Source organism: Lissotriton vulgaris, chromosome 8 (assembly GCF_964263255.1).
Source record: "Lissotriton vulgaris chromosome 8, aLisVul1.2, whole genome shotgun sequence".
In the NCBI taxonomy this organism is placed as follows: Eukaryota; Metazoa; Chordata; class Amphibia; order Caudata; family Salamandridae; genus Lissotriton; species Lissotriton vulgaris.
The window spans coordinates 645,430,771-645,454,200 of record NC_141696.1 but is presented as its reverse complement, the minus strand read 5'-3'; the positions used below and the strand labels follow the sequence as shown (position 1 = coordinate 645,454,200).

General features: G+C 46.1%; 1 protein-coding gene across 1 annotated transcript in view; it reads left to right on the top strand.

The window, feature by feature from the left end:
* The window catches only part of NFKBIZ (NFKB inhibitor zeta), a 520,270-nt gene that overhangs the window by 128,879 nt on the left and 367,961 nt on the right, over window positions 1-23,430 (top strand). Inside the window, exons 6-7 of the mRNA XM_086934523.1 lie at window positions 12,961-13,066; window positions 13,329-13,475. Coding sequence (XP_086790649.1) covers window positions 12,961-13,066; window positions 13,329-13,475 — 253 coding nt within the window. The remainder of the gene's footprint in view (window positions 1-12,960; window positions 13,067-13,328; window positions 13,476-23,430) is intronic.

Below are 23,430 nucleotides of genomic sequence, written 5' to 3'. Positions count from 1 at the left end.
CTTGGACTAACAAAAGAAACACTGCGCAAAAGATGGCTATCTCCAGATGGATTGTGTTGTGTGTTCAGATCGGCTAAGATATATCCAGAAAGCAGGTTCCATAAGGTTTACCAGAGCAAAGGCTGCTACCCCTGTTCAGGCGAGCAGTGCGCCAGTCATGGACACTTGCTAGGCTGCTATGTGGACACCCCCCACCCAGGTTTACAAAGCATTATTGCCTCCATAGCCAGGTCTGGCGGAATGGGCACTTTGCCTGGCCGGTCCTGCAGGATTTTGTGGTATGAGCCATTCCCTACACCCACAACTTGAGGAGGTTTACTGCGTTGGTATCTATTCACAAGGAGAGTAATCTGCAGTTAGAAGGCCCTTTGAGAAGTTAGCCTGGCATATGATGTCCACTAGTTCTAGTGGGCACCTTGCACAAGTCTAATCAACCCTTATTGATGGGGGTTGTAAAGTCAACCTTATAGAATGCTATCCTAGTGGTAGCATGGACCAGCAGTCAATAGGCTAAGACTTCAGAGAGCATGTGAAGGTAGTTGTTTTACCAATTATAATCCCTTGATACCAAATGAAAGGACACCACCCAAGGTATATATCAAATATATATGTATTTATTCTAAACACAACACCTCTGGCCTCTTTGAGGTCAGAGGTAAAAGTACAATACAAGTTACTTCATTAGCATACGATAAGTTGCACACATATACGTTCTGCCCTAGGGGCCTCACAAACCATATACTAAAATAGTGGTATAAGAACCATATCTGGGTTAGAAAGCAGGCCTGGGGAATCGCTAGGGCTACTCTAAACAACCAAAGGTTAGGAAGTAGGAGGCCCACGGGAGACGCGTGCAGTGTCTAAACACAGCCGCAAGTTACCATTGACTTTTTATGGGAAATGTACAAGTTACAAAGTTAAAGTTTAAGGACACTTCTAGGTTAACTACTATTAAACCCTTTAAGACTAGGGCCCTTGGAGGGCCAAGCACCTCGGTGCTACCAGTGGACCAGTGTTACCTCACCTACAGGAGCCGGGTGCATAGGTTTCTTTAGATGTCGGGTTTTGTCGTCTATTTCAATGGAGATCTGCAAAGAAGTGCTGCAGGTAACCAGCTGAAATGTGTCTGGGTCGATCCAAGGGTGGATCAAAGATCTGAAGGACTTGAAAGCAGAAGAGACAGAGTCTGGGTCACTAGCCAGTGACCAGGAAGAAACCAGGCGATGTCGGGTGATTTTAGGTGAAGAAGGTGAAGCTTTTCTCTGCAGCCATGAGATCCAGGAGGTGTTGACGACGACCAGGAGCTGGATTAGAGCTGTTCCACAAAGGATCTAGTTGATTGCGGTGTTGGTATCTGGATTGGGCCCAACAAACCTTGGCAAACACAATCCATGCAGGAGATGAAGATTGGCTTTGGTGCAAATCATTTTGAGAAATTGGCGATTAATACAGCAGTTCGACATTCCTAAACCATTATTTGCATTTCGCAAGGCCAAAAATATTCGCCAACATCTGGTTAAGGCAACTAGAACTATACCAGAAAAGGGAAATTTAAGAAGCATGTTGAACCTCCCTCCGACAGTTGGGACACCATAAATGTAATGGCTGTGTGGTTTGTCCATTTACCAACAATAACAAATATGTGATGATCAATAACCGAAAGCATACACAATTGAGCTTCTCGAATTGCAACAGTAAAAACATGGTGTATTGCATCTCTTGCCCGTGTGGGAAAACCTACATGGGGCAGACTACTCCGAATGTGAAAATGAGAGTAGTACAACACCAGTCTAGAATCAGATGCCGGAATCTGGGAGCTCCATTGGTCCAGCATTACATAGAGGAAGGACACAATGAAAATGATATTAGTTGGTCTGTCTTAATGGTAATTAGAGCTCAGAGTACTATAATGGTGCAGGCAACCCTCAATAGATTGGAAGCCAGAATGATTGAGAAATATGAAACTGCGAGAGGAGGTCTGAATGACTGTGATGAGATGTGGGTACTAATAAAATCTTAAAGTAACTGTGATGTGACTTGTGTGACAATCCTGACTTGTTTTTGTCATTTTTTGTCAATTCTAACTATTTGCTGAACCTGTAATCAATTCAGTACGGAGATGACATTTTGTATATATATTGTACATATGTTGTATAGGATAATGTTTCTTGTATGTATATTGATGTCCGAAATTTTAAGTTTGTATATCGATGGACACATAGGGCCAGATGTAGGTAGGCAAATACCGGTCGGTAACGGCCGAAATTCGGTAATTTCGGCCGTTAGCGACCGGTATTTGGAAAATTAGATGTAGGGCCACCTAAAAAACAGGTTCGGTAATTTTACCGAATCGGTATTTACCGATTCTGTAATTGACATTTATTCCTATGGGCCTACAGGCCCATAGGAATGAATGGCAATCACAGAATCGGTAAATACCGAATCTTACCGATTCGGTAATTTAAAAATAGAAATTACCTACATCCCATTTACCTACTCTTAAATACCGAATCGGTATGATTCAGTATTTAAGAGTAGATAAATCAAGATTACCTACATCGGGCCCATAATGTTGTTGGGTTCCATTCATGGCGTGTATATACACTTATGTATTTTTGTGGATTTACTGTCTATCTCTGTGCCCTCTATGTATTTACATCCTCCAATCCATTTTCCGTGTAAGTCCCGGCTTCATACATAGGAGAAGCGTTGTTGGCCACAGTTAAGTAGACATGTACCATAGTATGAACTGTGGGTATTTTTCTTGCACTACAAGTCCTGGGATTTTACGTGTTTCAGTGCCGGAAGGTGCAGTATATATTTCGAAAGTAGTCTATTATAATCTTTTTTGATTAAATCACTGGGTTTTGCAATATGTACCAGTTCTATAGCAGACACGCAATATTTTCCTTGAGGTCCGGTCCGGTGGTCTCCCTTTGTAAATTGTGGATTTAAGTACCTCAGAGGGCTTTTGTTTGGTGCTTGCCTTCGGTGATAAGGATTCCCTGAGGAGTGTATTTAGGAGGATGAGTTTAGGCGCAGTACCCTTTCGTTGTCTCTGACGGAACACTCCGGTCACCTGGGGCGTGACGTTCACCACTCCCTTTAGAGGAAGAAGTTGAGCGTGTTTGCCGAGGTAATCCCGTTCATGATGGCGGCTCCATGAGGTGGTGAATAGAGGAGTTAGTTGCGGAGTAGAGGTAAGAAGTGCGGTGACACGCTTGTAATTTTGTGTAGCCTTTACTAGTTGTAGAATAGCCAGGTCTGGATCATAAGGCATAAGGTAACGTTGGTGATATTTCTCTCTAGTGAGCCCGTGAACTGAGGAAAGAAAAAGTGAGTTGGACGCGATTTAATACACATCAAAATCAGCTGACCATAAGGTAGGAGACCCGGACGAAGTTATAAGAGATTGTGCACTGGATACCCTGACGAGATGTAGATCTCGATATGATAACTAAGGGCTCGTGCATATGTTAACAGGCTTGTACGTATTGCCTTACAGAAGTTATTTGTGGTTCTTGAAGTGGCCCGTTTTTCCTGCAGCTGCCGGATTGAATTTCTTTTGTAAGTGGCAATAGCCAAGGTATAGAAGTGCATATGTTGTGAATGCAGTAGTTTTGGTTGTGAGTTACACTAATTTTGGTTTTTCCTCACCACGTGGGCTGTTCTGGTGTACCATTTGAAGCATGTGGAATTGGCGATTCGGTCCCTTATGCTGTTTTGTTTTGTGAGTCACGGGGGGAGCTGAGGTTTCACGTCCTTTTTCTTTCCCCCTGGTTTGTTTTGGGTCTTTTTATGCACCTTGATTGTTACCCTACTTTTGGTTCACGGTGGGTGCTGAATATGGATCGTGAGTGAAGGGTTAGAGGGCACAGAGTATTTGGTTGGATCTCCAGATCTAGATTTTTATATTGTACTATATGTGCTTTTAGGTTCTTTATCGCCCTGTCGTGAAGAGGCCAGATTTACTGGAAGACCGAAACGCGACCGCCTCAACACTTTCCAAATGGAGGAGTCCTTGTGTTGAAATTGATTTGAAAATGAATGCCCTGTGGCATTTTTTGATTTAGGTTCTATGAATTTGTGTATTGAACCATTGGTGTCTGACTACCTCCTAGTGCACCCCCTAGAGTTAATGGGACGGCACTCCGCCTTTGCTGCAACATTTCTTTAGGGTGAAAAAAGAAAAAGTTGGTATTTTTTCTAATTGTGTACTTTTGTCAAAAGTGTTTGTTGTTAAATGTTGTATATAGGTGTGTATATAGGTATGTATATAGTGGTATATGGTGTATAAAGAGTTCGTAAAAAACATTGTTTGTTAAAAGAAAAAAAGAGAATAAGAAATGAGATAAAAAGAATTAATGTTGATTACAAAAAATAAAATGTGTAATCATGTTCCCTTGTTCGAGTGGTGATGTCTAGAATGTCTGATTAACTCCACATTGAATTTATGGCATAGAAATAGGCGATTTGATTGTCTCCTATTTTGTAAAAACAGTGTAGATCGGTTCCTCCTTTTTCCATTTTTCCTTGTTCCTTGTTTGCACAGGGTGGTCACTCCTTGACCACAAGGGAGATGTCTTCCGTCGTCCAGTCTAAATGGAACGTCGAAGGTCCAGATTATGTATTTCAAACTTTCGTCCAGGATAATCTACAGGGCTCCAAAAATCATTAAAAATGCACTGAACCTGCAGGTCTAGTATCCTACAAAATCTCCTCGACCTGGCTGAAATGCACTTGACCTCTGACAATGAAATCTGAGCAAATGTGACAAGTTAACAAGATTTGAAAGCGTTTTTATTGCTCATTTAATTTGTGAGCAATAAAGATGCCTTTAAATCTTGCTAACTTGTCACATTTCCTCTGCTTTCAGAGGCAGAGGTCAAGTGTCAGTTTGTATTCCTACTCACCAGAAGGGGCGAGTAGGACCTAAAAATACCTGGTCCTGGATTATTCTGACTCTCAAATGCGAGCGGTGGAGTGAATTTTTCGAGCCCTGATCTAAAGTCCAGTTTCGCACCAGAGCAGGGCTGCAGTGCCCCAGCAACTGGTTTGAACCGGGCTATGCATGGAGCACCTTGTGTGCCCCAGGCAGTGTCTGGAAAATGCATTCTGAATGCAGCCTTCCCTGCCCCAATACACTAAAGTCTGTCTGGGGTGGTGCTAGCACTTCCCCCGACAGGAAACCTATTGTCCAGGCCTCCCCTGCCAGAGTTTCGTCCAGCAGCAGGAGGTCAGACTCATGTCTGTGGCAGCAGCATCCATTTTGTGATGCTGAGGCTCTGTTTAACTTTGACCGGGTTTACCAGTAACTACATGTCTTCTCCCTCTAGATGGTTGGAATTCTACCCCCGCCGCCAAGACTGGCGGAGGGGGGTAGGATTCCAAAGTTTTTGACACCTTACACGACATGTTTTGATAAAGCCAAACCAAAGTTAGCATTAACCGCAAGGATTATAATGCACTTAAGAGTATATGGTATGGCTATATCATAGAACCGCTATAAGGAGATGGTTCCGAAAGCTGCAGAGGGGCTCAGCTCATGCTAGGGCACCCTCTCACATAAAACCAAGCACTCTGCCTCCAGGATTGATAAGGCCTGCCATAGTGAAGCCCAGTTCGGCTTCAGGAATGGACATGGCACAGAGACGGCTTTGATAAAAGCCTCGGAGGAGATCAGGACTATATTGGACCAGGGTGGGGTAGCGGTCCTAGTAGTTCTAGATCTATCCGCTGCCTTTGACACGGTCGATCATTCCATCCTGATCGACCGTGTCACATCCCTGGGGGTGACCCATCTAGCCATGGACCTCATTCCCTCTTTTCTGGCTAATCGCACCCAGGCAGTAAAACTAGGCACTTTTTACTCGCCAATCTTTACCCTCCCGTGTGGGGTGCCGCAGGGCTCCTCGCTAAGCCCCACATTATTCAATATATATGTGGCGGATCTGGCGAGAGTCATTAAAGCACAGGGTCTCCGATTAACCACCTATGCGGATGACACCCAACTGGTGTTGGCGATACACAAAGATGGACCAGCTGTGGCCCCAAAATTTCAGGAAGGAACGAGGACCATCAGCTCATGGATGTCCAGCAATTGCTTGAAGTTAAAATCTGACAAAACCGAGGTCATGACCTTGGGCAACCTTGCTCCGGAACGGTCTTCCATCTGGTGGCCCAGTGAAATGGGACCACTCCGACTCCGGTTGCCAAGGTCAAAAACCTCGGTGTCATGTTAGATGAGAAGCGGTGGTCTCTTAATCTTTCTTCATGCTAAGGAAGATCAAAAAACTGTTGCCATATCTCCCTCCAGGAGCAGGGAAAACCTTGATTACCACTCTTGTTTTCTCAAAAATGGATTATGGTAATGCCATCTTTCTTGGCACACAAGAACAGATCTTATCTAAATTACAATCGGTGCAAAATGCAGCGGCCAGAATTCTGCTTGACATTTCCAGCCGCCGCCCCACCTCCATGGCCATTTGCCATTTGCATTGGTTAAGAGTTGAGTCGCATAAAGTTCAAGGCACTTTGCATTGCCTACAAAGCCATCCATGACTCTGGACCAAGGTTCCTCAAAGATGCTTTTCGGATCTATGCTCCACAAAGATCTCTTCGTTCTACTGGCACCTACCTTTCTGTCCCACGCACCAGAACCACCGGTTGGGGAGACAGACGCTTCTTAGTAGCCACCCCCAGGCTGTGGAACTCTCTCCCTCTGCCCATTAAAACCAGTCCCACCCTTACCATCTTCCGCAAACTCTTGAAAACTTGGTTATTCAATCAATGATTCATATGGTAGCTTTTCGTCTCAGGAAGTCCGATATGCGCCGAGACACCCTCTGGTAGTTGCGCGCAATAAAAATCTCAAAAACATAAACATAAACATAGGAGTGACTTATAGGTGCATATGTATCTATATATAAGGTAGATAGAGATATACTATATCTAAGTAAGGGGTGATTACACCATCTTACCCAGGCTGGGTGTCAGTTTGGAGGGTCAGCCAGGGGTGGCATAATAGATACTGATAGATATAATAATAATAATAATAGATAATAGATGCTGCAGCCCCTGGTAAGCCTTGGATGCACCTATGCCCCTGGTACCTATGGTACACTATACAGGGTCTCACAAAGGTGACCCAATACCCAATCTGGTATGTACCTAAAGTACATGGTATCAATTTAGAGAGGGAACAGCTAGGCTGTGGTCCTGATTAGCAGGGCCACAGCCAGTCTAAAGTCGAAAAACCAGAAAATCACAGCAAAAAGTGGGGGTGACCATAGGAAGCAGACCATACTCTCCTACAGGCCCTATCAGAAGAACAAGTTACCTAAAAGAACCTTTTCTGATAGCGACTTTCTAACTGTCGAATCCTCATTGATCCACATTCTTCCCCGATTTATGGAATGGTTTATTAGCAACATGCCAAAATAAAAATCTGCACAGGGCAATATCTGATTTTGATGGCTCTGCGTCTGATGTCATAAGCAGATGCCAAAAAGAAACTGACGTCTGTATGCAGCAATAACACTTGTGTGGATGACCCAAGGTTGCATCCGTGGGTGTTGTGGATCTGATTCAGAGCCACACAATGCCACCTAAACATGCGAAAGGGAATTCCTACAAATCTTTCTAGCTCCAGTCTGACACCTAGAGAAAGTCATAATTAAACAAGAAGAATCCTACTCAGAGTGTACACCTCAGGGAAGGGGGACACTCAGTGTGTTGTTAAATACCCCTCACACACCAACAGGCCCCTTGGTGTCATGCTTAATCATCGGGGTCTTCGCACCCCGCTAGAGGGATGCGGCGTGCTACGACCAGCGACTACGCGGGAGCACTGAAGTGGTTGACTATGTGTGGTGTGTGTTGTGTGCATGTGCTGGGGTATTAAGGAGAATGTGAGTGAAGGGTGTGGTGAGGATTAAAAAGACACCTGGCTAGTAGGTTTATGAGAACTTTATTCGAAACCTCTGGCTGGTGCTATTAAAAAGGTGCAAGGCGAGGTTAGTAGTCTTAATTATGGACTCTACCTCTGGTGTGCGTCAACATGTTTCGGAACTCAGTGTTCCTTCTTCAGGACGGGTGCACAACTTCCCAACCCTACTCACGTGTTTTTAATAAAAAATGTTTTTTCTTTACTTTAGAAAAAAGTGAAAATATTTACAGTGAAAAATAAGGCTATGATGTGCCTACAGCGGTTTTACGGGATCATGCAGTTGCATGTCCTGAAAAGAAAGGAAAAAAGTAATTGAGTTTGGTTGCCACTCGGGAATGGCTCAAACAAGTGCAGTCACTTGGAGCCCCAAACGGTTAAATAAACCTGTAAAAGAAACACATACACAAATACATAAAGGACACACTATCATTTTGTAATAGTTCTGAATTCATACTCATTTAGACTGTCATGTTATGCCTCACGAGCATGTCCAGAACGCCAGGGTAGGTAGGTGGACTCCTAATCTGTAAAGGTTTAAAAAGAAGAATTCAGTCCCTTCCTCACTATCCTCAATATGTCCAGTGGGTTTTGTTCTAAAGGTAGTTTTTTACTCATACTCACAAAGTCCGCCAAAGTAGGCCTCTTTCCACCCTGCAATACTCCGCTGGTAATGCTTGGCGTACAGGGATGTGGTATATATGGGGCCTGTGGCGCTCGTTGATTCGTTAATTGACGGATGTGATTTAAAGACCATATATGGGACATCCGCCTCTGTGCCTATCATGATCATTGACCTGTTGGAGGGATACCATGTGTCGCTCTGAGCATGTAAAATGAGTTAGTGACTCTCTTTCTAAATGCGCATGCGCGTAGTAGGTAGTATAGATGGTCATTACTGCTCTGCGCATGAGTCAAAGGTTAAGTATGCTTAGGTACACTACTCCTTTGTTTACACAGATCTGGTACGGTTCATGATTTAAAGCTACTGTATGTGAAACAAAATCTGTGAGTATTTTCAGGACCACTTGGACTTAATAAAGTGGTGGAGGAGGTATAGGCATGGCTACCATTGTTTTGCGGAAGTAAAAGGCACGTTTTGATACTTTCTGTTGTTCTATCCAGACAATTGACCCCAGGGAATATCATCATTTAGGCCGTCCAAATGGGTACCCAAACGGAAAACCCAGCGCTGTTCTTTTTGGAGTAGGCCGGTTTCCGAAGGCAAGCGTTCAATTATGGTCCAGTGTAGATCATTGAGACAGTGTTGTTTTTCTAAAAAGTGAGATGCCATTTTTGTGGTTTTTTTGCATCGTATGTTACTCTTGTGTTCTCCAATCCTTACTTTCACTGGTCGGGACGTCATGCCTATGTACTCTAGGCCACATGGGCAAGTAATCATATAGACAACATTTTTTGTGTTGCAGTTTGAGAATTGTCTCTGCTCCCATGATGTGCCATTTCTGAAACGTATTTATTTACTGTTGCGCGTCAGGTGGCAACTGCTACAATCTCCACAGGGAAAATGTCCTTGTACCCCTATGGTGGTTTGTCTGCCCGTGGGGTTTTGGCGAGGTCTTGTGTGAACCAAGATGTCCTTGATATTCCTGCCTCTACGATGTGCATACATCGGTTTTTCAAAGTTCAGCTGGCCACAGTTCAGTATCCTCCAGTGTTTATTGATCACTTTCGATACTTCATTAGACAGGGTTGTATATGTTGTGACACATATTGGTCTTTTTTCTACTTCCTTGGATTTTTGGTTGTCTTCAAGGAGTGCATCCCTGTGATTGTTCTTTGCCCTCTTCATTGCCCTGTTGATCGTTTTAACTGGGTACTGCCTCTGTATCAATTTCTTCTTGAGGTCTTTTGCTTGGTTGTTGAACTGATTCAGTTCGGTACAGTTTCGTCTGAGGCGTAAGAACTGCCCATAGGGCAGGTTCTCCCTTAGGTGCCTGGGGTGGAAGCTGTCGTACCTTAGTAAGCAATTCCTTGAGGTGGGTTTGAAGTGAGTTCTGCTCTTCAATCTACCTTCCTCGGTGTATATGCTTAGATCCAGGAATATTCCTACTTAGCCTCGATGTAGAGAGCTTATACACGAGTCTCCCGCACGATGAGACATTACAGATCATAGAAGAAGTTCTCTTCAGCGAGAGATGGAAATACCAGACCCCGCGTAATCTGGTCTTGGAATGCATCTCCATAGCCTTGCAAGAGAACTTTTTCCAATATGACCAGACACTATACCTACAGACCCATGGGACAAGCATGGGCAGCACATTTGCGCCGAGTCTGGCTGGCTTGTATGTGTACCACCTTGAACACACCAAAATCCTCAACACCAACAACCCATATCACTCCCAGATCAACACCTGGAAAAGGTACATTGACAACATTTTTATTATCTGGGATGGAGATATGGAAAGTGCCCTAAACTTTGTAACATGGTTGAACAATCAGAATCAATTTCTAAAATTCACGAGCACGATATCAAACACAAATATTATATTCCTGGATCTAAGCATATACACCGAGGAAGGTAGATTGAAGAGCAGAACTCACTTCAAACCCACCTCAAGGAATTGCTTACTAAGGTACAACAGCTTCCACCCCAGGCACCTAAGGGAGAACCTGCCCTATGTCAGTTCTTACGCCTCAGACGAAACTGTACCGAACTGAATCAGTTCAACAACCAAGCAAAAGACCTCAAGAAGAAATTGATACAGAGGCAGTACCCAGTTAAAACGATCAACAGGGCAATGAAGAGGGCAAAGAACAATCACAGGGATGCACTCCTTGAAGACAACCAAAAATCCAAGGAAGTAGAAAAAAGACCAATATGTGTCACAACATATACAACCCTGTCCAATGAAGTATCGAAAGTGATCAATAAACACTGGAAGATACTGAACTGTGGCCAGCTGAACTTTGAAAAACCGATGTATGCACATCGTAGAGGCAGGAATATCAAGGACATCTTGGTTCACACAAGACCTCGCCAAAACCCCACGGGCAGACAAACCACCATAGGGGTACAAGGACATTTTCCCTGTGGAGATTGTAGCAGTTGCCACCTGACACGCAAAAGTAAAGAAATACGTTTCAGAAATGGCACATCATGGGAGCAGAGACAATTCTCAAACTGCAACACAAAAAATGTTGTCTATATGATTACTTGCCCATGTGGCCTAGAGTACATAGGCATGACGTCCCGACCAGTGAAAGTAAGGATTGGAGAACACAAGAGTAACATACGATGCAAAAAAACAACCACAAAAATGGCATCTCACTTTTTAGAAAAACAACACTGTGTCAATGATCTACACTGGACCATAATTGAACGCTTGCCTTCGGAAACCGGCCTACTCCAAAAAGAACAGCGCTGGGTTTTCCGTTTGGGTACCCATTTGGACGGCCTAAATGATGATATTCCCTGGGGTCAATTGTCTGGATAGAACAACAGAAAGTATCAAAACGTGCCTTTTACTTCCGCAAAACAATGGTAGCCATGCCTATACCTCCTCCACCACTTTATTAAGTCCAAGTGGTCCTGAAAATACTCAGATTTTGTTTCACATACAGTAGCTTTAAATCATGAACCGTACCAGATCTGTGTAAACAAAGGAGTAGTGTACCTAAGCATACTTAACCTTTGACTCATGCGCAGAGCAGTAATGACCATCTATACTACCTACTACGCGCATGCGCATTTAGAAAGAGTCACTAACTCATTTTACATGCTCAGAGCGACACATGGTATCCCTCCAACAGGTCAATGATCATGATAGGCACAGAGGCGGATGTCCCATATATGGTCTTTAAATCACATCCGTCAATTAACGAATCAACGAGCGCCACAGGCCCCATATATACCACATCCCTGTACGCCAAGCATTACCAGCGGAGTATTGCAGGGTGGAAAGAGGCCTACTTTGGCGGACTTTGTGAGTATGAGTAAAAAAACTACCTTTAGAACAAAACCCACTGGACATATTGAGGATAGTGAGGAAGGGACTGAATTCTTCTTTTTAAACCTTTACAGATTAGGAGTCCACCTACCTACCCTGGCGTTCTGGACATGCTCGTGAGGCATAACATGACAGTCTAAATGAGTATGAATTCAGAACTATTACAAAATGATAGTGTGTCCTTTATGTATTTGTGTATGTGTTTCTTTTACAGGTTTATTTAACCGTTTGGGGCTCCAAGTGACTGCACTTGTTTGAGCCATTCCCGAGTGGCAACCAAACTCAATTACTTTTTTCCTTTCTTTTCAGGACATGCAACTGCATGATCCCGTAAAACCGCTGTAGGCACATCATAGCCTTATTTTTCACTGTAAATATTTTCACTTTTTTCTAAAGTAAAGAAAAAACATTTTTTATTAAAAACACGTGAGTAGGGTTGGGAAGTTGTGCACCCGTCCTGAAGAAGGAACACTGAGTTCCGAAACATGTTGACCCACACCAGAGGTAGAGTCCATAATTAAGACTACTAACCTCGCCTTGCACCTTTTTAATAGCACCAGCCAGAGGTTTCGAATAAAGTTTTTTCTCATAAACCTACTAGCCAGGTGTCTTTTTAATCCTCACCACACCCTTCACTCACATTCTCCTTAATACCCCAGCACATGCACACAACACACACCACACATAGTCAACCACTTCAGTGCTCCCGCGTAGTCGCTGGTCGTAGCACGCCGCATCCCTCTAGCGGGGTGCGAAGACCCCGATGATGAAGCATGACACCAAGGGGCCTGTTGGTGTGTGAGGGGTATTTAACAACACACTGAGTGTCCCCCTTCCCTGAGGTGTACACTCTGAGTAGGATTCTTCTTGTTTAATTATCAGTGCCCGTGGAGTGAGAATCCTATCTCAACACTCTACCTCCCTCCGTTGATATCTTTTGACCTAGAGAAAGTCACCAGGTGTGAAATCTGCAGTTACATAGTCTGTACCAGAAAAGGCATCAACAAAGTTAAGTAACTTGTGCTTCTCAATTTTCCTCTCTTTCAGGTTCCTTCACATTGCTGTGGCACAGGGGAGACGTGCTTTGTCATATGTACTTGCAAGAAAAATGGCTGCAATAAATGAACTGGATATTAAAGAACACAATAACCAGGTGAGATTTAATTTCCTAGTGGTCACATTTATTATTTTGGAACATGGTGCGTTAATGGATTGGGTTTTTTCAATTCTCGTACCATGCTGGTTAATAGATCAAGCGATTCGTATTTAATGTGGCTGCCTGTTGGATACCTACATAAAGTAAGTGATACCTTATGAAGGTTATAATAACTGTGGTGATCCATTCAGCTATTTTCTCTCTTTGATAAAAGTTTATTGTCGTTTGTCTGTTGCTCATAGTTTTGTTGATTTTATAGAGTGCCCTACAAGTAGCGGTGGCTGCAAACCAGCATCTCATTGTACAGGATCTAGTAGGACTAGGCGCACGATTGAACACTGCCGACTGCTGGGGGAGAACACCATTACATGTTTGTGCTGAGAAGGGCCATTCACAAGTCCTTCAGGTAATGTCCAAAATATTGAGTTTTCTTTGCCCTACAGGGTAATCTTTTCATACAAAATCTTAGAATTGCCTGTTTTTTTTCATGGCTACAAGATTTTGAACTTAATGTTGCACAATAACTAAGTGAGTTAGCATGTCTAATTGCTGAGCAGTAGCTGCATTTGACACTTCTAAAGAATATACTACTACTCCTCTGTGTGCTCGCCTTGATTCCAAGTGTTTCATAGTTTGCTTACATTTTTTGAAACTTGCAAGTAGTGAAAAGTTGCCCAAGTAAACCACTTGTTTTACATATTGATGGTTGTCTTTTTTTGAGGGTACCTTTTATTCTGACAAACTCACTATTTAAACTTTTTTTTTGGTTTCTGCCTCTAGAATATGAAAACAGAATGTCTGTGGAAAAGATAGTCCTGTCTTAACCTAATTATAGCCATCCAGTTGCTGTCCAAGAATTTCTGCTTGATGCAACTGTCTTTCTGATGGATACATATACCTGTGGATTCCTCACCTTTTGAATGACCCTTTAAGCAGCATTCCACGGAATTTTTTTATAGCTTTTCCTCGTTCACGAGGACGTCCCAAGAGCACGGCTCTGCTTACGACTGTGTGACGTCATCAGAGCCACAAGAAGACCTCGTCGGCGTACTGACGTCGGTTCCCTTTTTTGCTCGCCGTCTACTCACAACGGTTTTCTAGGACTCTTCATTTCTTTGTAGTCTACTTTGATGCAGTTGTCTTGAAACTGTTTCTGCATGATGGCTCCACAGAAGAAGCCTAGTTTTAAACCCTGTAGGGAATGTGGGGGCCATATGTCTGTCACAGACCCTCACAAAGACTGCCTTTGCTGTTTTATCATCTGACCATGATGTCTAGGGTTGCTCGTCCTGTCGTCCGATGAATCCAAAGGCCATTAAAAAGAGAGAAGCAAAGCTGCTTATGTCCTGGGCGAGGAAGGAGAAGAGAGGTCAAAAGAGGACTTGGTCGAAGTCACTGACTCCGCACACCTCCGTCGTCCAAACAGCATAAGAAGAAGCGGCAACATGGATCCAAGCATTGCTCTTCATAGGAGAAATCATGGGAGTCTGTGTCCCCGGTTCAGTGACGTCATAGGAAGGATGCAAAATAACCAATTGATGGACAGAATACAGAACAATATCATACATTCACCCTAGTACTGAGATCTGGGCCTAAATCCAAAGTTTTTTTTGGCTCACCCTGCCATTCCAGTTTGGACCCAGCCATATTGGAACAGCCTAGCCCCAACTGCCAGGCCAGGTCCTCCCTGGACTGGAAACAAGCATCCTAGGACTGGTTTCGGGCTTTCAGTCCTCATTAGCCAGGATAGCTTGACTCCAGTGGCATGGAGAGCACAGGACCCACTTCTGGTCATACCCGTCCCACTCGGGTGACAAATGCAAAAAGAACAATTGATGGACAGAATGCAGAACAATGTCATACATTCACCCCAGTACAGAGATCTGGGCCTAAATCAATCGTTATTTTGCTCACCATGCCATTCCAGTTTGGACCCAGCCATATGCACATTAGTCTTGACCCTGCGCCCAATGGGAACAGTCCAGCCCGAACTGCCAGGCCAGGTCCTCCCTGGACTGGAAACCAGCATCCTGGGACCGGTTTCGACTATCAGCCCTCTTCAGCCAGGATAGCTTGACTCCAGTGGCATGGAGAGCACAGGACCCACGTCTGGGCATACCCGTCCCATTTTGGGTGAGACATACAAAAACAATTATTGATTGTGACTGGGCGTGAATGTTTGCATTGTCCAGCATACCTTCAATCAACTGTTTCTTTTGCATATGTCACCCTAAATGGGAAGGGTATGCCCCGACGTGGGGCCCGTGCTCACTACACCACTGGATTCAAGCTAGCCTGGTTGAAGAAGGGGATGCCCTGAAACCGGTCCCAGGATGCTTGTTTCCGGTCCAGGGAGGACCTGTTTTGGCAGTTTGGGCTGGACTGTGCCCACAAGGAACAGGGTCAAGACTGATTTGCATATGGCTGGTTCCAAACTGGGGTGGTGTGGTGAGCAAAAGAATGATGGATTAAACCCAGATCCTTGTGACTGCCGGTGAATGTTTGAATTGTCCAGCATTCCGTCCAACAGTACCTTTTGCATATTTCACTTTCAATGAGCAGCAGCTACTCTTCTGCTTGAGTTTTAAAACCTCCAACTCGTGCTCTCTGATCCTTTTGGTTTTCCTCCAGCTCCTCTGGTGAAACTCCTTCCTGAATGGCTACTACCAGCCTCTGAGGCTGGTCCCTCCCCTGGGAAATCCTGTGGACCAAATCCATTTCCTGGTTCATCCTCATCCACCTCACCATCACCCGCCTCCTGAACCCCTTTGGCTTCCCACCAGGTCCTCAAGGCCATTTGCAGCTCCTCCTTCTTGGCACTACTTTTCATGGGACATCCTAAAGCTCTGCAGAATTGCCTCAATTGATCAACTTTGTAGGTAAGCAATGCCTCTATGCCGAACTCTAATTCTGCAGCCTCATTGGCTAATTGACTCCTCTGAAACCTGATGTGTGGCTTAAAGGTCGCCCAAAAATGGAACCAACAAATCAAGAACACAATATGTGGTTGCGTCATGGTCTGAGCTAAACTTGTGATGTGCACCAATCACTGAGTGAATTTGCAAATTCACATTCAAATCCCACCGCTGATACCTGGTTGGCTGAGGTAGGTACCTTAGGCCAAATAGGGACCCTAGTTTCCACATCAGGGAAAGGAATGACACCTTCTGAGATAGCCCCCTCTCACCCCCTTGGAAGCTTGGCACGAGCAGCCCGGCTTATCTTCAAGGCAAATGTGTAAAGTATTTGCAACCACACTCACAGCAACTCAATGATGACACCACAAATGGACTCCACACGAGTTTCATAAACGAGTATAAATTTATATAAAAAGATATACAATAAGACCACACAATATAAATCCAACATATGCATATTTGCAATATTCCTCCTGGCTGGTGGTTGTTAGGCCACCCAGCCCTTGTAAGTTCTGGCGATATTAATGAGCACTTCTAAACGTTCCACTGCAGTCCTAATGCAATGCTATGCAGTTCGGAATGCTAGAATCAGGCACTTGGCAATATAAAAATAATGAACGTCGGACTGTTAGAATCAGCCAGGAATCTGAGAAGCTCTAACTCTCTCCTGCTCATCCTACCTAAAACTAGAAGGAAAAGAACAGCGGACTGCTCTTTCACGGGAAACGCCCCCAAAGTTTGGAACTCCATCCCCCGCCCATCAGAACCATACCGTCCTTTGTGGAATTCAAAAGTCCACTCAAATCCCTGTTCCTCATCCGTTCCCTTGGTTGTGGATAACACGGAACAGACAGCAACCCCAGAACTATGCGACTGCATTGAATCTTGAAACCAAAGAAGTTCTCCATTACAATTATGCAGCTCTTACTCTGACACTCATTGACTGCTAAAACCTTTCATATGTCATGCTTCTGTTGATTATATGCTATTCTTTTACTGTAAAGTGCTCGGTTACCTTTGGGTCTTGACAGCGCTATAGAAAACTTCTTAAATAAATAAATGTAAACCTAATACAATGCTAGTTCTTTATGCAGCAATAATGCAATACGACAATCAGGTAGTTTGTTATGCAGAAATAATGCAATGTGTGATACACTAATCGGGTAGTTCGTTATGCAGAAATAATGTGTGAGAAAGTGGCTCTATATATACTTGACCAAAGTAAGGTACCGTGTGTATAGAGTCCCCAGTCTCCAGAGGTATAACAGAGGCTAAAGTCAGATATGACCTTACTCTCTAAAGTGATACCTTGGTTGAGCAGTAAGGCAGTATCCGAGGACAGTGTAAAGCATTTGTTGTACACAATCAGTTTATTTTAGAACCAACAGGTATCAAAATATACTTTTGTCAATATGAGTGACTTTAGGTAATTACTTTGCAGAAAGGCAATAGACTTTGTAAGTACACTAGCTACAAATTCAAGTCACAGGTAAAGTAGGTTCTCGTTACTTTTGTAATCCAATACGGGACTCCTAGGTTCAGCACTGGGACCTCTACCTAAGAGAGGTAAGTAATTACGTTTTAGTATTTGGTACGATTTTTAAGGAATATTTCTAGTTTGCAAAAATTGACACTTAGAAGAAATTTCAGAGATAAACAGTCAATGGTTTCCTATGGAAGAAAATTAAAGTTACTGGTAAGTACAGTTAGGATTACTTTTGCGGTTCAGTACTGGGCTAAAAGGTACAGTACTGGCTTCTCTCCTGATCACAGGTGAGTATTTCGGAATTCGTTATTCGGATGATTTTAGGTGAATGTTTTTAAAGTTTCAAAACTTTACACTTAGAAGAAATTTCAGTGAATACCAGTCCATGATAGCCAATGGAAGGAAAGTGAGTTATCGGATTTCAGGTGAGTACTCGACTGGTGAAGTTAAGGTTCTGGGCATAGACTCAGGGGTATCCCAGGGTCGGAAAGGTACAGTTGTTACACCCTCAGCGGCACAGGTGCAGAGAGAGTTAAACCCAATGTTGTCCTATGGAAGGCAGGGGGCCCTTTGTTGGTGGCTGCTGGCTGGCCGGCCTCGTGGCTGTGGGAGCTGAGCTCCTGGTCACTTACTCCGGGCAAGTGGGGAAGTGAGATAGGGTAGAGGTTGCACTCCCAGGGGCACTCGGCAGCTGGGTCCAGGGTGCTTTTGAGCCGTCGGGCGCTCAATGTTATTCAATGAAGATCTTGGAAAGTGGACAAAGGCTGCAGGCTCGGGGACGGAGATTCTTCAGGTGCGACCACCACTTCGAGAGGTAAGTTGGGAAGCTGGAGGAGGGGTTGACACCCAGGAGTTGGGCACACGAGGCCGTGGGGCGTCTGGTGCAGGGGTGTCTTTTGGCGTCGGGAAATCTTACCCTCAGCTGGTCGTGGTAGGGGGGGGGTCCCTGGTTCTGAGGCTGCAGGCGTCTGGTTCGGCGAGGGAGGTCTTTGGGCACTTGAATTCGGGTCCCAGTTGCCGGGGGGACGTCCTTGTGGTCTTGATTCACTCCAGCCAGGCCAGGCTTGGCCGGTGCAGGGTTCGCGGTTCCGGGCTGATGCCAGGGCTTGTTACTTGCTTTGAGCAGTACCACTGCTCGTGGGGGACCCAGGTAGTCGGATTCACAAGGCAGGCAGGTCCTCCGGGGTTTTTAAGGTTGCTGACCACTGGAGATGCGGGTGTTTAGCAGGAGCAGGTTCGAGGGTCGACCGGCCGGTTGGGTGGGGGCCAAATTAGTTGGGGTTTTCCTCTTTTAGCAGCTGCATGGCAGGTCTTTTTGTTCCCTGTTCTTCTTTCCTGTTTCTGAATCTGGATCTAAGGAAGGAAGGTTCAGGGTGCCCCTAAATACTAAATTTAGGGGCATTACAGGTAGGGCAAGGACCAATGGGTCCACGTCCTGGGGTGGGTACACCGCTAGCCTGCTCCTCTCCTTTAGGAGGGAGGCATCCGCCTAGCTGTGATTGGTCAGGGCTCCCCAGCTTCAAGATGGCTGGAGTCCATGGTCGTGCTTCCCCTCGCCTCTCCCACCTGAGGGATGGAGTTGGCACAGGCTGGCACACCCCCCTTTCTGACGTAGGTTTTCCCGCCAGTCTTCCCGCCGGAGTGGGGTCAGAACTGGTGGGGGCCAGTTGCTGAGTACAACAAGTGGTCTGGAGAAGCTCACAAAGGAGTAATGCCTTTGAAGCTTCCCCTGCCCATCCTGGGGGAGGAGGCTTGGCACCTCGTCCCAGGATGTGCACTGTTGCAGGCCCAAGAGAGCGGGGGCTCTCTACCCAGGGGTACAGCAACTTGTCTCCTGTGTGACAGCCTCGCAGACAAGACGTGGATTGTAGGTTAGGTTTCAGGGGGCATCTCTAAGATGCCCTCTGTAGCGCATTTTACATTAAATCCAACACTGGCATCAGTGTGGGTTTAATGTGCTGAGAAGTTTGATATCAAACTGGTCAGCCTTCAGTGTTGCCATTATGGTGTTGGGGAGTTCTTAATGACAACCTCCCAGCACCATATACTCTTAATGGCATCACTGCACTTACAGTGCCCAGGAATGGCCCTGGATACTGTAGGGGCACAGGGCTCATGCACCTGTGCCCACACCACTGACATAGGGCACCCTACTAGATGGGTGCTGATGTATGCCAGGCCAGTGAGTTTGTGGGCATGGCACACAGTGATTGTTTAGTTCTGCACCAGGACACTCAGCCTGCAAAGGCAGTGTGTGTGTGTCAGGGTACAGGGCCCCTAAGGGTGGCACAATAAGTGCTGCAGCCCTTAGGGGTCTTCTTTGGTCACAATGCCCTGGGTACCTATGGTACCATTTACTAGGGGCTGACATGTGGCCAGATTCCAATTGGGCGTAGGCTTTAGTACAGTTTTTAGGGAAGGAACACAGGCACTGGGTACCCGATTGGCAGGGACCCAGGGCACACCAAGGAAAACAGCATCAGGTATCAGGCAAAAAGTGGGGGGGGGGGTACTGCAACAGAAACTCCCTTTCTTACACAATGCAATTTGTAATACACTCCAGCACCGATCACGGTGCCTTCGACGGTCTCTCCGCCACTCGTGCTGACTGTCCGCCTCTGTCAACAGTTGCCCCCACACGGGTATTTCGTAAACAAAGTGCAGCTCCGCACTCCGGTCCCAGTACTGCCACCCCATTGGCAAGTATGGACCGTGATACGAGCCAAAGCAGAGGCTCGTGCTGCAGGAAGGGAACAGCCCGAGAAAGTCTCCCTCCGAGCCCGCACCCAGCCACAGGCGTTGACACACGTTACCTGGGGGGGTGTGATCGCGCTCTCCTCTCCGCTTCCAGCGACTTAGGCCTCAGATGCAATATTAGTGAATTCCGGGCAGTGGGACTCTGATCCTCCCTCGACGAGTTTGGCTCGAGGTACCGCTCTGGCAACGGCGCGCTCGGGCCAGCGGCTTAGCTTTTCCTGGGCTGCCGGTCCAGGAAGCTAATGCTGCGATGATCTCTGGCTGCAACTGGACACACACACACGCACACACACTCGTTGACTCACTTGAGCTTCGGGTGCACGATCACCGGACACGCCTCACAAAGGTCTCATGCTGCATGAAGCACACAGCATCGCTGAGACTCTGTAACTCCGGGTGCACAATAACAATGCAATCCTCATGAAGGTCTCAGGCTGTACAAAGTAAATGCACACAGCGTGGCTGAGCCTCACTTGGACTCCAGGTGCCCATATTTATTTATTTATTTTATTTAATGAGTTTTATATAGCGCTGGCTAGACCCGGAGGTATGAGAGCACTTTACATGAGGTTCAACAAAGTTACAAAATTATATCAGTTACATCAATTATGGCATTGCATAGGTTACTAGTAAAACATTCAAGGAGCGTAGGAGATGAGATACCTGGAGCAGAGAAGGGTAAGGGGGTAGGGTGAAGGGGTAGGAGGGAGGTACGACTGCGAGACGAAGGAAAGTCTGCCCCAAGTCTGGCTGGGTAGGTGACGGCCTAGAGGGAAGTCCACAGCTCATCTCCTCTTTAGCTATCAGGTAACTCCATCGGCCAAATGGCAAGGTATCGGTTAAAAACATTTAAAGAACATAGCAAGACTAGATAAATGGAGCGTAGAAGGGGAGGGTAAAAGGGTAAGGGGGAGATGTGATGGCAAGACAAAAGGTCTGCCCAAAGTCCGTCTGGGTAGGTGACGGTCGAGGAGCAAGTCCACAACTCTTCTCCTCTTTAGCTAAACAGGTAGCTCCGCAGGGCATCGGTCAGCTAGCTAGGTCTCAACAGTCGGAGGAAGATCCCTTAATTTATGTCATGATGGGAGAGCCAGGTGGCGGAGGATGGTGTGCACTCGATGAACAAGTCCATGGAGGCTGGAGTGGGTGGAGGGGCTTCTCTATTAGCTGCAGTCTGGTGGAGCGAGAAGAGTGTGGGTGGAGAAAGGGCTTAAAGAGTGGGGAATATTAGGTAGGAGCCTAGTTGTTTAGACCATTTGTGTAGTGGCCGTGTCGAGGTCAGGCACCCGGGTATTCTAGGAACCCTCGACCGCTGTCTCCAGGTGATTGGGGCTCGCACATCCCCCATGTTGGAGTTGGGCACACTCCTCGAGTGCATTCTCACCTGGACACTACACCGGAGGGGAATCTCGTGGCAGACTGTCGCGTGCAGTGTGGCCCAGGCGGTGTGGTTTCATGCCCTGCAAACTTCTGCCGTACCCCCGTTTCCAGCAGGTACCTTTCTAGCAGTCCGGTTCCATTGTTGTGCCACAAAAGAGGAAACTCTTCAAGCCTGCTGCAGTAGGGGGATATTGTAGTGCCATGGGGGGGTTGTTGCAGCAGCTTTCTCCCGGGCTCAAGGCAGTCAAATTACTCACGCAAGTTTATTGGAAATGCCCGCTGTCATCTGGGCTCAGTCCCTCGTGCCGCCGGTATGTTCAGGCGATTCGCGTTATCCACTCCTCCGGGGGACACCATAAACTCCAGTCCCGCATCCCAGAGGAGGCTGCCATTTTGCTGCAGCCGAGGAGGAGCGGTCCGTGATATCTGGGTGGGCTCTGGCAATGCTGCACGTACCTCGGTCTCGTCACGCAGCTACTTTGCCACATGGGGGCTCTCTTGCCCTCGGGCCCCCTTATCATGGTTTCAGCGTCTTCCTGGGCCTTATCTAAACTAGGCTCGAGGGTCAGGCGCCGCAATTTTGAATCAGGCAGACCAACTCTCCCCCGGAGTGAAGTCCGAACGTCTCCCGCTTCTTGATCCTGCTATGCATGGGGTCTTCTGACACTATTTTCCCCCGTGTTGATGTTCCATGATCACAGGGCACTACTTACGATGGTCTCAGGCTGCAAAAAGCACATGCACACAGTGTCGCTGAGACTCTCCTGGAAACCTTTGTGTGCCTGAGTTTCCGTAACAGGGAGCCAGCTCACCTCGGGCCCTTCGGGATAAGTTACTTCTGGACACAGCACACAACAAAGTCCTTTCAAGCATAGGGACACAGCACACAGCAAAGTCCCTTTAACATTTCCTTGGTTAAAACCGCAAACTGCTGGCCAGCCCCAGAACACACAGCAAGGGTCCGTCCTTTCCTTCAGTCTCTTCAGTTGTTTCATCCTTGGCAAAGGTTCCTCTTAACCACGTAGTAGCTTCAGTCTTGATCAATCCATTTCTCCAAAATTCAGGGGCTTCAACTCCCCTAGTTATACCCCCAAATGGTTTGAAGTCTTTGTGTTCCATGGAGGCACTGACCCTTGTTCAAACCAATTCGGGGTGCCTCCCTGTCAGTGACACCTTCTTCCTTTGATTAGTGGAGGTCTGGATTCTCAATCACTCAGCAGGAGATGGGACCATTGTTTTATGGCGGCACCCCAGGCCTCTTCACCTCAAGGGGCTACTCCTCCCCCTACACTCCAGATGCAGGTCAGCCTGTTGCTGTCTCACCTCCTCTCCTGGGTCAAGACAATTCCCAGATCCTATCACTTTCAAATCCAGATAGTCAATCCACAACCAGGCAGAGACGCACAGAAATGTTAGAGCACAAAATCCCAGCCACTTCTAAAAGAGTGGCTTCTAAACACACAATGCAAAAACCACCTTCATAAAAAGATGTGTTATTACATTGTGAGTTAATGCACACTAATGCACACTAAACTTCACCTCTCCATCTTAAGCCTTTGGGAAGATAGGCTGGAAAACCTATTACACAGCCTCCCCATTCTATTCTATGGGCAAGATGGCCTTTCAACAGTGGAACACGAAATGGAGATTATTTCAATGTCAGGACATGGTACACACCTTAGTACATGTCCTACCCTGCACCATGCACTGCACCCTGCCCAGGGGGTTCCTTGGACCTACCAGAGGGGTGCCTGATGTGCATAGAAAGGGAAGGGTAAGGTGTGGCAAGTGGGTGCACTTGTCAGACAACATGGCAGTTT